Source organism: Nycticebus coucang, chromosome 4 (assembly GCF_027406575.1).
Source record: "Nycticebus coucang isolate mNycCou1 chromosome 4, mNycCou1.pri, whole genome shotgun sequence".
NCBI lineage: Eukaryota > Metazoa > Chordata > Mammalia > Primates > Lorisidae > Nycticebus > Nycticebus coucang.
Window position 1 is genome coordinate 134,691,451 of NC_069783.1, and position 12,774 is coordinate 134,704,224.

Genomic DNA, 12,774 nt, shown 5'->3' on the forward strand with positions numbered 1-12,774 from the left:
GGCCCTGAGTCCAGGCCCTACCCATCCTGGTGGTGCCAGGAGACCTCTGCTCAAGGAAGAATTCTCAGGGCCTGGCCGGGGACTGCACTCAAGCCACCCAACGGATGGCAAAGCAATTCTGCTGAGCAGGAAGCCCTCCTCCCGCAGCCCGGCTGCCTCTCAGAAACTTGCATAGGCTTAGCTGCCTTCTCCAACTGTTTCAGAAGAACAGGGGCCGCCCTGACCTTCTGGGGGAAGCAGAAGCCAAGAGGGCCCTGTGGGCACATACCCCATTCATAGCGATGACAGTGCGTTGCCAGTCTCTGTCCTGCAGGGCCTGGGGGTCCAGCTGGAAGTAAAGAGTTGTGATTAACAGAGGCCCTCGGCCTGTTCAGATGCCACACTGGGGCAGCAGTCAACACCTGCCACTTCTCCAGGAGAAGTCAAAAGCAAAGCCTGACTGTGGCCAGCAGCACCGTCCAAAGTCTAGGAGAGACCCAGAGTAAAGAGAGGCATGCTGGAAAGCCCTGAACCCTCAGGGCCCTGCACCCTCCTCTCTCTGTCTCTTCCAGATGGGAGCTGGAGTGCAGCTGGCAGCCTTTCTCCATCTGGCCCCTAGTCACCACAGATACTACACAAAACTCAGCAGACGGTGAGTGGTTGATTCAAGGACCCAAGTTCAGCAGCAACCTCTCAGGGGCAGAGCTGCTTTCTGGGGGATTGTGGACACAACTTTCTCTTGCCCTAAGTCATGCAGCTAGTGGGAGGGGGGGGTGTCAAGAGAAAGCCCCTCTGTGACCCTCTAACATCCATCCCACAGAGGACTGTCCTAGCAGCCGGTCTGCAGGAACTTGCTGTTTAGTGTCACCTACATGGCGTGGCCTGCTGTAAAACACCAAACACCCCTGCCATCATGGCCAAGTACGTGCCTCCAGCTGTGAAGGATCTGTCGCCCCCCCCTTTTGACAGGTAACCCCTCTACATCAGCACTGTCTGCACACGGCCACCGAGACTACTGGCTGGGCTGGGTGAATAGGCGGCACCTTGAGGGGGGTGGGGTCTTGTTAAAAATACAAGCTCCCTGGACTCCACCTGCACAGAACTAGACCTGCAGTCTGGGTGGGTTCTGAGATTTGCACAATGTCCCCGAGCGTCTGTGGCATGGAGGCAGGTCGGGGGCCGCCGTGTAACACACACGATATGGCGCTCGTGGCACAGGGCCTTGTGTTCATGTGGTTCATTTCTGCTATTACACAAGGCGCTTCAGAGCCAGAACCACACCTCATGGTTTCCGCACGTGTGTGTGTGTGTGTGTGTGTGTGTGTGTGTGTACGCGATGCTGCCAAGCATCCTGCCAGGTCTACGGAGCAGCTCAGGACAGACACCACACATTTAGCCGCTGCAGGGGGCCCAAGAGGACACAGCCACATGGGCCTTCGTCAGGCAAAGCGGCTAGAAGGAGCTTGGGTGCGAGGCCAAGAAGGTGGCTGCCATTACTGCACAGGTGTGCACCCCTGGGCCCCTCTCCCTCTGCCTGCTTGGGGCAGAGGCTCACCACAGGCACTCCTGCGGGGCCCTCCTCCTATCCCCTTCTAGGTCCTACTGGTTAGCGTCTCCCAAGCATCTGAAATGAGCAGCCAGAATGACACAAAAAAGTAAAGGGTAGCAACCGTCTCCCTCCAGAGGCTCGTGGTCTCAAGTTCTCATTCTGTGTGTGGCCCAGGAGATTCCTAGAAGCCACACTCTGGGCTGCAGGGACCCCACCCTGAGAAGCAGGGTCTGTGAGTAGGCACCAGGCGCCAAACCACTCAGAAAAGCACAATTCAAGCCGGGCATTGTGGCAGGCGCCTGTAGTCCCAGCTGCTCGGGAGGCTGAGACAAGAGAATCGCGTAAGTTCAAGAATTAGAGGTTGCTGTGAGCTGTGTGACGCCACGGCACTCTACCCAAGGGCGGTACAGTGAGACTCTGTCTCTACAAAAAAAAAAAAAAAAAGCACAATTCACCCCCAAGAGGGAGCCCTAGGCAGAGGCAGGAGAGGATGACACGGCCCCTCCTTCCGGCTCTGAGACCAGCAGAGCTCTGGGGCTCTGACCAGACCAGGCATGGAGGGAAAGATGGGAGGAGGGAAGGGCTATGCACCTGCGGCCCACCGTCCCCAACTCTCATGTCCCAGCTGCCCAAGGAACGGGATAGAGCATGCTTTCTCCTTCTCCCAAGGAAAGGGAGTGCAACACCTCTGCTGCGAACCTTAGACAATGGAAACCCAGGAGCAGGTTAAGCAAGACACATGCTTTCTTTTCCCTCCTACGAATGGCAACCACAGGGTGCCTCTACCCTTAAAACCCAGAACCAGCAAAAGCAGCCAACAAGCAGCCCTGCATGGGGTGGGTGGAGGGACAGAAAGAGAAGCCGTCAGAGTTGTCAGGTGACAGGGTCCCCCCCACCCCCGCCAGCCCCCTCTGGAAACCCACATGCTTGCCCACCCTGACCTTGCCCACCAGGGACCCCACCAGCCCCCTCTGGAAACCCATGTGCTGGCCCACCTTGACCTTGCCCACCAGGGGCCCCGCCAGCCCCCTCTGGAAACCCACGTGCTGGCCCACCCTGCCCTTGCCCACCAGGGGCCCCGCCAGCCCCCTCTGGAAACCCACGTGCTGGCCCACCCTGCCCTTGCCCACCAGGGGCCCCGCCAGCCCCCTCTGGAAACCCACGTGCTGGCCCACCCTGCCCTTGCCCACCAGGGACCCCGCCAGCCCCGTCTGGAAACCCACGTGCTGGCCCACCTTGACCTTGCCCACCAGGTTTCGGATGTGAGTCCACAGGGCAGTGCCACGAGCACACAGGTGCTTTTCGGCTGAGGCTACCCGGCTCTGGCACGCCTGGCAGGGATGGAAGTAGCGAAGCAGGCACTGCATGGCAGCCGGGGGTGACTCTCGCATGCTGGGTGAGAGGCCAGGCAGAGGCTGGATGGCAGCGCAGTGGGAGCCCCCAGCCTCGTCCGCCTTTTGACCAGGCTGTGATGGAAGCTCCGCCCCACGGTGTGGCTGGCGAAGGCCAAAGCTTCCTACCACCCCGGGTTCCAATTTCTTGTCTGTGTATGGGAAACCTCCCGCCCCCGAGCCTGTTAGTTACGGGAATTCCAACATGTCTGTTTCCTCTAAAGCCCAAAAAAGCTGAGCTTCCTTCTTGAGTGGCTGGTTTCCTGTAGCCCAAGTTTGGAGACGCTGAGTAACGTGTGACTGGTCAGTCTGCCCCATGCTGGAGCTGTTCTGGAGACTGTCTTACGGCCTGCGCCACCCCCAGCAGGTAACACTGCCTCCGATGGGCCCAGGGCAGAGAACCCCCACGTGGTCCCTGCTCTCCCAGAGCGAGCCACCCTCCTCAGGGATCCAACCGTGCTTGGCCCTGACATGCCCAGGTTGGCCTCTCAGTGACTGCACATGACCAGCGTATCAGCCACTGCACACTCAGCCCTCGTGGTGGTCCCCGCCAGTGGCTCAAGTGGGAAAGGCTGTCCTGAGGCTGGCGCCACTCCAGAGAACAGGGTGTGCTCAGCAGGGCGGAAGCAGCATGAGGAATAGTGCTGTGATGAAGCCTGGGCCTCGGCTCAGGCTGACCCCGAACATCCTTCAAGGCTGGCTGTTCCTTGTGTAGTTATTTAAAGCACCAGAGAAGTAAACAAGCAAGAGGCTGAGGGTGTGGAAAAACAGATGACTGAGGGGGAAATGGCAGTCAAAGGAAAAACTGAAGCACCCGGACACTGTCCTGCGTCCTCGGTGAGAAGCAGAGGCCTGTCTGCCTGGACCCAGCAGACTGGGGTGGGGGGTGGGGCTCTCTCTAGGGAGTGAGGGGCACGGTGGGGGCCTCAGAACAACAACTGTGGTGGACGATGGCCTGGAGGTCTGACGAGAAAACTGCCTCTATCGTCCATACCAGGGAGGTGGTGGGAGTAGGGTCTGGGGCAGGCTAAGCCCAGCTGGCACAGTCAGCCTGGACTGCCTGCGGCGTCAGCAACCGCCTTGCGCACCAGCTTTGCTGAGGACCGAGTGCTGCCCTGTTCATGCTGTAGTCAGGATGGCCAGATGAGTCACCAGCAGACGGCCACGGGAACCTTCTTGCCTACCCTTGGCAGGGTTGGAGGTGAGGTACAACTAACCTGTGCAAAGGACAGTGCTTGTTCCCTCCTCACTCTCCTCATGTCCACCCTGGATGGACCAGCAGGATGTCCCCAGCTCTTCCTGTCTCAGCTCCTTACCTCTGTACTGCAAACTACCCCCTGGGGATGGGTCTTCTCAGATACCATCAGAGGACCTCTGTGCCTCTCAAGCCTCTTTGACTCTGGTCTGGTCTACTGAGCTCAGTATTTTTTTTTCCCCAAAGACGGGGTCTAGCTATGTTGCCCAGGCTGGAGAACAGTGGCGCAACCACAGATCACTGGAGCCTTGAACTCCTGGCCCTAAGCGATCTTCCTGCCTCGGCTTCCCGAGTAGCTGGGACTACAGACACGGGCCAGACTATCGCGTCTTCGACTCATTGCTGCTCTGCTCTGACCCCAATCAGTGTTCAACATCACTTAAAGATCAAGGAACGTGGCCTCTTAGGGCAGACTGTAACCAGCCCTAGTGAGGTTGTGGAGACGCATGAGCTCTCACGCACAGCCCTGGAGATGCAAAACGGGGGCAGCCACTCTGGAAAAATGGCAGTTCCTCAAAACGTCAACTTGCTGGGCTCACGCTAGGTGCCTACCCACACAGAAGGAAAACAAGTCCACACAGACTTGCGCTGAGTTCATGTTCACGGCCGCATCAACCATTAACAACCCCAAACTGGAAACAGCCCAAGCGCCTGGCAACTGGTAAACAGAGAGAGAACAAGAGAATGTTACACGGCCACAAAAAGGAACGAATAGTTCACAATGCTACAGTGTGGGTGACCTTCAAAACCAGTGCACCGAGCCGGGCACCGTGGCTCACACAGCAACCTCTAACTCCTGGGCTTATGTGATTCTCCTGCCTCAGCCTCCCGAGCAGCTGGGACTACAGGCGGTGATACATTTCTTAAAGTGACTGAAGCCATCTATGACAAATCTACAACTAACATCATACTGAATGGAGTAAAACAAAGCTTTTCCACTTAGAACTGGACCCACACCACACAAGGTTGTTCTCTATTGCCACTACTATTCAACACGGTGCTGAAAGTTCTACTCAATATAGTCAGGCAAGAGAAGGATATAAAGGGCATCCAGGTGGTGCCTGTGGCTCAGTGAGTAAGGCGCCGGCCCCATATGCCGAGGGTGGCGGGTTCAAACGCAGCCCCGGCCAAACTGCACCAAAAAAATAGCCGGGCGTTGTGGCGGGCGCCTGTAGTCCTAGCTACTTGGGAGTCTGAGGCAAGAGAATCGTCTAAGTCCAAGAACTGGAGGTTGCTGTGAGCTGTGTCGCCACGGCACTCTACCAAGGGCAACAAAGTGAGACTCTGTCTCTAAAATAAATAAATAAATAAAAAGTAAAGGGCATCCATGGGGGCAGAGGAGGTCAAACTCTTGCTCTTTGCTGATGATATGATCTCTTACTTAGAGAACCCCAAAGACTCAATCATAAGACTCCTGGAAGTTATCAAGAAATACAGTAATGTCTCAGGATATAAAATCAATATCCACAAATCAGTAGCCTTTGTATGTGCCAGTAACAGCCAAGATGAGAGACTCATCAGAGACATGGTACCTTGTACAGTAGCTTCAAAGAAAATGGAATGCCGGGCAGCACCTGTAGCTCAAGGAGTAGGGCGTGGGTCCCATATGCCGGAGGTGGCAGGTTCAAACCCAGCCCTGGCCAAAAACCACAAAAAGAAAAAAAAAAAGAAAATGGAATGCCTAGGAATATACAGAGGTTAAAGATCTCTACAAAGAGAATTACGAAACCCTAAGGAAAGAAATAGCAGGAAAAATTAACAAATGGAAGAACATACCCTCCTCCTGGCTGGAAGAATCAACACTGTTAAAATGTCTATACTTCCCACAGCAATCTACAGATTCAATGCAATCTCTATTAAAATACCAACATCATACTTTGAAGATTTGGATAAAATAGTTCTTCATTTTGAATGGAACCGGAAAAAAACCCATATAGCCATGACAATTCTTAGTAATAAAAGCAAGGCTAGAGGCATTACCCACCCAGACTTTAGGCTATATTACAAGTCCACAGTGATCAAAACAGCATGGTATTACCTCTCAAATAGAGACATAGACATCTGGAATGGAATAGAAAACCAAGAGATGAAACCAGTCTCATATAGCCATCTGATCTTTATTTATTTATTCTTCTTGAGACAGAATCTTTCTTTGTTACCTTCGGTAGAGTGCTCTGATCTCACAGCTCACAGCAACCTCAAACTCTTGGGCTTAGGAGATTCTCTTGCCTGAGCCTTCCAAGTAGCTGGGTCTACACAGGCCCATCACAATCCCTGGCTTTTATTTTTTTTAGAGATGGGGGTCTTGCTCTGGCTCAGGCTGGTCTCGAACCCATGAGGCCAGTTAATCCACCTGCCTTGGCCTCTCAGAGTGCTAGGATTATAGGTGTGAGCCACCGCACCCGGCTCTAGCCATCTGATCTTTGATAAACCAAACAAAAGCATACACTGGGAAAATAATCCCTATTCAAGAAATGGTGCTGGGAGAATCAGATAACCACATATAAAAGATTGAAACTTGACCCACACCTTTCACCGCTTACAAAAATTGATTCAAGATGGATAAAAGATTTAAATCTGGGCGGCGCCTGTGGCTCAAGGAGTAGGGCGCCGGTCCCATATGCCGGAGGTGGTGGGTTCAAACCCAGCCCTGGCCAAAAAAAAAAAAGATCTAAATCTAAGGCAGGAAACGATTAAAATCATAGAAGAAAGTTTGGGAAAGACACTTGAAGATGTAGGCCTGGGGAAAGATTTTATGAAGAAGACTTTGGTGGGAAACGCAACAATCAAAATTAACAAATGAGTGCTCGCTTCGGCAGCGCATACACTAAAATTGGAACGATACAGAGAAGATTAGCTTGGGCCCTGTGCAAGGATGACATGCAAATTCATGAAGCGTTCCATATTTTTTTGGCTTTCATATGAAAGCTATAACCCAGTTATAACCTAAGAATTTGGGGAATGGGGAGAGGGAGGGGAGGGAGAGGGTAGGGTGGGTGGAGGGAAGGTAATTGGTGGGATTACACCTGCGGTGCATCTTACAAGGGTACATGTGAAACTTAGTAAATGTAGAATATAAATGTCTTAACACAATAACTAAGAAAATGCCAGGAAGGCTATGTTAACCAGTGTGATGAAAATGTGTCAAACTGTTTATAAAACCAATGTATGGTGCCCCATGATCGCATTAATGTACACAGCTATGATTTAAAATTAATAAAAAAAATTAACAAATGAGAATTAAACTGAAAAAGTTTCTGCACAACTAAGAAGTCACAGTCAAAACAAATGGATAGGGCGGCGCCTGTGGCTCAGTCGGTAGGGCGCCGGCCCCATATGCCGAGGGTGGCGGGTTCAAACCCAGCCCTGGCCAAACTGCAACAAAAAAAAAAATAAAAATAGCCGGGCGTTGTGGCGGGCGCCTGTAGTCCCAGCTACTCGGGAGGCTGAGGCAAGAGAATCACTTAAGCCCAGGAGTTGGAGGTTGCTCTGAGCTGTGTGAGGCCACGGCACTCTACCGAGGGCCATAAAGTGAGACTCTGTCTCTACAAAAAAAAAAAAAAAAAAAAACAAATGGATAATCTTCTGAATGGGAAAAGATACTTGCACATTATAAATCTGACAAAGGCTTGATAACTAGGATCTAGAGAGAACTCAAATTAATCAAAAAAAGAGCTAACAGTCCCATCTATCACTGGGCAAGAGACATGAACAGAACCTTCTCTGAGAAAGATAGATGAATGGCTAATAAATGTATGAAAAAACGCTCATCATCCCTAATCATCAGAGAAACGTAAATCCAAACCAGCCTGAGATATCACCTGACCCCAGTGAGGATGGCCCACATCACAAAGTCCCAGAGTTGCAGATGCTGGCGTGGATGTGGAGAGAGGGGAACCCTTAGCCAGGCGTCCTCACACTTTTTAAACAGGGGGCCAGTTCACTGTCCCTCAGACGGTTGGAGGGCCGGACTATACTTTAAAAAAAAAAAAACTATGGAGTGGCGCCTTTGGCTCAGTCGGTAGGGCGCAGGCCCCATATACTGAGGGTGGCGGGTTCAAACCCGGCCCGGCTGAGCTGCAACCAAAAAATAGCCAGGCGTTGTGGTGGGCGCCTGTAGTCCCAGCTACTCGGGAGGCTGAGGCAGGAGAATCGCTTAAGCCCAGGAGTTGGAGGTTGCTGTGAGCTGTGTGAGGCCACGGCACTCTACCGAGGGCGATAAAATGAGACTCTGTCTCTACAAAAAAAAAAAAATAAATAAATAAAAAAAATAAAAAAAAAACTATGAACACATTCCTACGCACACTGCACATGTCTTATTTTGAAGTAAAAAAAACAAAATGGGAACAAATACAACCACACCGTCTCATGTGGCCTGCGGGCCACAGTTTGAGGAACCCTGATTAGTCGGCATTGCTGGTGGGACTGCAAATACAGCATCTTTGTGGAAATGTGGAAAATCCTCAAGGAATTCATTTGACCCCACAATCCCCCTTACTAGAAATCTACCCAGAATGGGCGGTGCCTGTGGCTCAAGGAGTAGGGCGCAGGCCCCATATACCGAAGGTGGTGGGTTCAAACCCAGCCCCAGCCAAAAAACTTCAAAAAAAGAAATCTACCCAGAAGAAAAAATATCATTTTTATCATAAGGACATTTGCACTAGACTGTTTTATCGCAGCTCAAAATTTACAATCACCAAGATGTGGAAACAATCTAAGTGCCCATCAACCAGGAATAGATTAACGAACTGTGTTATGGCATAACATGCAATACTATTCAGCCATACACAAGATGAATACATTTTTTTTTTTTGAGACAGAGCCTCAAGCTGTCACCCTGGGTAGAGTGCCGTGGCCTCACAGCTCACAGCAACTTCCAACTCCTGGGCTTAAGCGATTCTCCTGCCTCTGTCTCCCAAGTAGCTGGGACTACAGGCACCTGCCACAACGCCCGGCTACTTTTGGTTGCAGCCGTCATTGTTGGGTGGGCCCAGGCTGGATTTGAACCTGCCAGCTCAGGTGTATGTGGCTGGTGCATTTAGCTGCTTGAGCCACAGGTGCCGAGCCCACAAGATGAATATATCACAGCTTCTGTATTAACCTGGATGGAGCTGAAACACATTCTTCTCAGTAAAGTATCACAAGAATGGATAAGTGATATTCAATGTATTCAATACTAATATGAAGCCGGTAGTCAATCTAATTCTTGAACTCATAGGAGAAAAACTCATTTCGATTCAAGTTGTGGGGAGGGAGGATGGAGGGGGAAGAAGCGAGGGGGGTTTTGGGTGCTCCCAGTGAATGTGTACAATGTAGGGGTGTACGGCACACCATACCCTCACATAAACCTGAAATAAAAAAATAATAATTAAAAGAACGAAATACATATTAAAAAAAAAGAAAAACTAGCTGGGTGTTATGGTCGGCACCTATAGTTCCAGCTACTTGGGAGACTGAGGCAAGAGGTGATACCTGTACAACTCTGGGAATTTACTAAAAACAAATTCATTTTATTTTACACTTAAAACAGGTGCATTTTATGTTGTGCAAGTTAAAGGAGAAAAGATAATGGCCCACAATAGAGAGAGGAGGGCTTATGTCACCATCCTCGTATGGTCCACAGTGGGGGTGGCACGCTTTTCAGGATCTAAATAAGAAGGATCTGCTCATGTTTTTTTTTTTTTTTTTTCAGTTTTTGGCCAGGGCTGGGTTTGAACCCGCCACCTCTGGCACATGGGGCTGGTGCCCTACTCCTTTGAGCCACAGGCGCCGCCGTGCTCATGTGTTTTTATATTCTTGCGGTGTTCGCAGCTTAAAATCTTTCTCAAATGTTGGCTAAAAGCAAACATCACACATTTTATGTTCCTGGTGCAAAAGACCCCCCCGGGGCCTGCCCTCTCTAAGGCTGTGTTTAAGCGACTACGTAAGTTTCTCTCCCAGCTGGGGTACCTGTAGCACAGTGGTTATGGCGCCAGCCACATACAATGTAGCTGGTAGGTTTGAACCTGGCCTGGGCCAGCTCAACAACAATGAAAACTCCAACAACAACAACAACAAAATAGCCGGGTGTTGTGGTGGGCACCTGTGTCCCGGCTACTTGGGAGGCTGAGGCAATAGAATCGCTTAAGCTCAAGAGTTTGAGGTTGCTGTGAGCTGTGACGCCAAAGTACTCTACTGAGGGCAACAACTTAACACTCTGTCTCAAAAAAAAACAAAAAACGGGGTGGCGCCTGTGGCTCAAGGGGTGGGGCGCCGGTCCCATGTGCCGGAGGTGGCGGGTTCAAACCCAGCCCCGGCCAAAAACCAAAAAAAAAAACAACAAAACAAAACAAAAACGTTTCTCTCCCACCGGTACCTCTGCAACATAAGCCACCTCTCATTCATCTCATAATTCCCCCGCAGGGCACAGGTTTGATGAGACTTCTGTGGCCTTGAGATAATCCTCATAACAGGAGTGAGCACTCTCATGCCTTTATAGCAAGCAGCATGCACCCTGCCTGACCACTGCCGACAACCATGCCTCCAACAGTGGCTTGTGCTTGTAATCCTAAAACTCTAGGAGGCCAAGGTGTGACGATCACTTGAGCCCAGAATTCAGAGACCAGCCTAGGCAAGAGCAAGACCCCATCACTACTAAAAATAGAAAAACTAATCAGGCATAGTGGGGGACACCTGTAGTCTAGCTACTCGGAAGGCTGGGGCAGGAGGACTGCTTGAGCCCCAGAGTTTGAGGTTGCTGTGCCTGTGAGTAAGGCTGATGGCAGTAATCTACCCAAGACAATAAAGTCAGACTGTCTTAAAAAAAAAAAAAAAGTAAAACATACCTCCCCCTACTTCCTGCCTGATGGGATCTTCATTTTGACGTTTGCCTTCCCTGCTAGGACATAAGCTTTGTCCATACCTCCAGTATTCAGTATATACATAAGATATATATTGGACTGGGTATGGTGGCTCATGTCTAAAATTCCAGCACTTTGGGAGACTGAAGTGGCCTTCCATTGAGGCCAAGAGTTCTAGAACAGCCTGGGCAAGAGAGTGAGACTCAGTCTCTGCAAAAAAAGAAAAAGTTTTTTTTTTTTTTTTTGAGACAGAGTCTCGCTCTGTTGCCCAAGCTAGAGTGCCACGGAGTCACAGCTCATAGCAATTTCAAACTCTTGGGTTCAAGTCATCCTCTTGTCTCAGCCTCTGGAGTAGCTAGGACTACAGGTGCCCACCAAAACGCCTGGCTACTTTTTCTATTTTTAGTAGAGATGGGCTCACACTCTTGCTTAGGCTGGTCTTGAACTCCTGAGCTCAAGCGATCCACCTGCCTGATCCTCCCAGAGTGCTAGGATTACAGGCATGAGCCACCATGCCCGGCTCTACCAGAAATTTTTAAGAATTAGCCAGGTGTTGTGGCATATACCTGTAATCCCAGCTATTTGGGAGGCGGAGTCAGGAGGATCATTTGAGCCCAGGCGTGGGAGGCTGGTGTGAGCTATGATGGCACCACTGCCCTCTAGCCTGGGCAACAGAGCGAGACCCTGTCTCTTTAAAAAAAAAAAAAAAAAAAAAAGAAGACATGCGTCTGTAAGTTATTTAATACACATAGAAAAATATATTTTGTACAAAGCAAGCATGAATCACATGCATTGGGAACTGCTCCGAGCCAGGCACCTGTCCTCTTATAGAGGAAGGTGGGGGTATTCTAAGAGTGGCTGGGGTGTTGGGGGACCCCAGATGGGACAGAGTGCGCCCTCTGGTGGTTGTGACTTTCACAGGTGTGTGTGCAAGTGCGCAGTTTTATTTTCTTTAGTATTTTAAAAAGTTGCAGAAAAATACACATAAAAATTTTACCATGAGTGCAGTTCAAGGGCATTAAGCACTGTGCAACCATCACCACCGTTCATCTTCAGAATGTTTTCATCATCCTTAAACTGATACCCTAGACCCATTAAACAATGACCCTCCATGACCCCTATGCTCAGCCACTGGTCATTGCTAATCTACTTTCTGTCACTACGAATGGACTCATATAGAATTTGTCTTTTGCGACTGGCGTATTTCACATTGCACTGTTGTATCAGAGTACTCTTCCTTTCTGAGGCTGAGTGATATTTCACGGTAGGGATCTACCACCTTGGTTGGATCCAGTCAGCAGCTGGTGGGCATCTGGGTTCTTCCCAGTCTGAGGCTGGCACTGTCGAGGCACCTGGGTGTGCCCACTCATCTGGGCGTTGCCTCTGGCTTCACAGGGCTCTTGCCAGCACTTTAGCAAGCTTTGGGGGCATAACTGCTACAGCACAGGTGGCCCAAGAGGGACAGTCCCACAAGTGGGTGGAGAGTGGCTGAAGGGCTTCCCCTGGGTGGACCTTACCTTGGGGCACGGGGTGGAGAGCGGCTGCAGGGCTTCTGTGTGGGTGAACAGCGGCTGCAGGGCTCCCCCAGGAGGGGCCCTGTCAGACCCATAGGCTTATATCTGGTCAGATTTCCATGAAAGGGGCCAGCAGAGAGGTCTGGGAAACCCTGCCTTGCCAGCCTGGCCACCAGCGTTATACACAGCTACGTTCACAACAGAGGCCCAGGGCCCAAACCCCCAAGGCTCAGGTAAAACATTAAGG

General features: G+C 50.9%; 1 protein-coding gene and 1 non-coding gene across 3 annotated transcripts in view; one reads left to right on the plus strand and one right to left on the minus strand.

Annotated features, from left to right (window-relative positions):
- Window positions 1-12,774, minus strand: part of BCR (BCR activator of RhoGEF and GTPase) — a 143,036-nt gene that overhangs the window by 6,636 nt on the left and 123,626 nt on the right. For both annotated transcript variants that reach the window (XM_053589816.1, XM_053589817.1), the window contains one exon: window positions 269-328. In XM_053589816.1, the coding sequence (XP_053445791.1) occupies window positions 269-328 (60 nt within the window). The remainder of the gene's footprint in view (window positions 1-268; window positions 329-12,774) is intronic.
- On the plus strand, window positions 6,978-7,084 carry LOC128585115 (U6 spliceosomal RNA). The gene has a single exon (XR_008379861.1). It is a non-coding gene; the product is annotated as a U6 spliceosomal RNA (small nuclear RNA).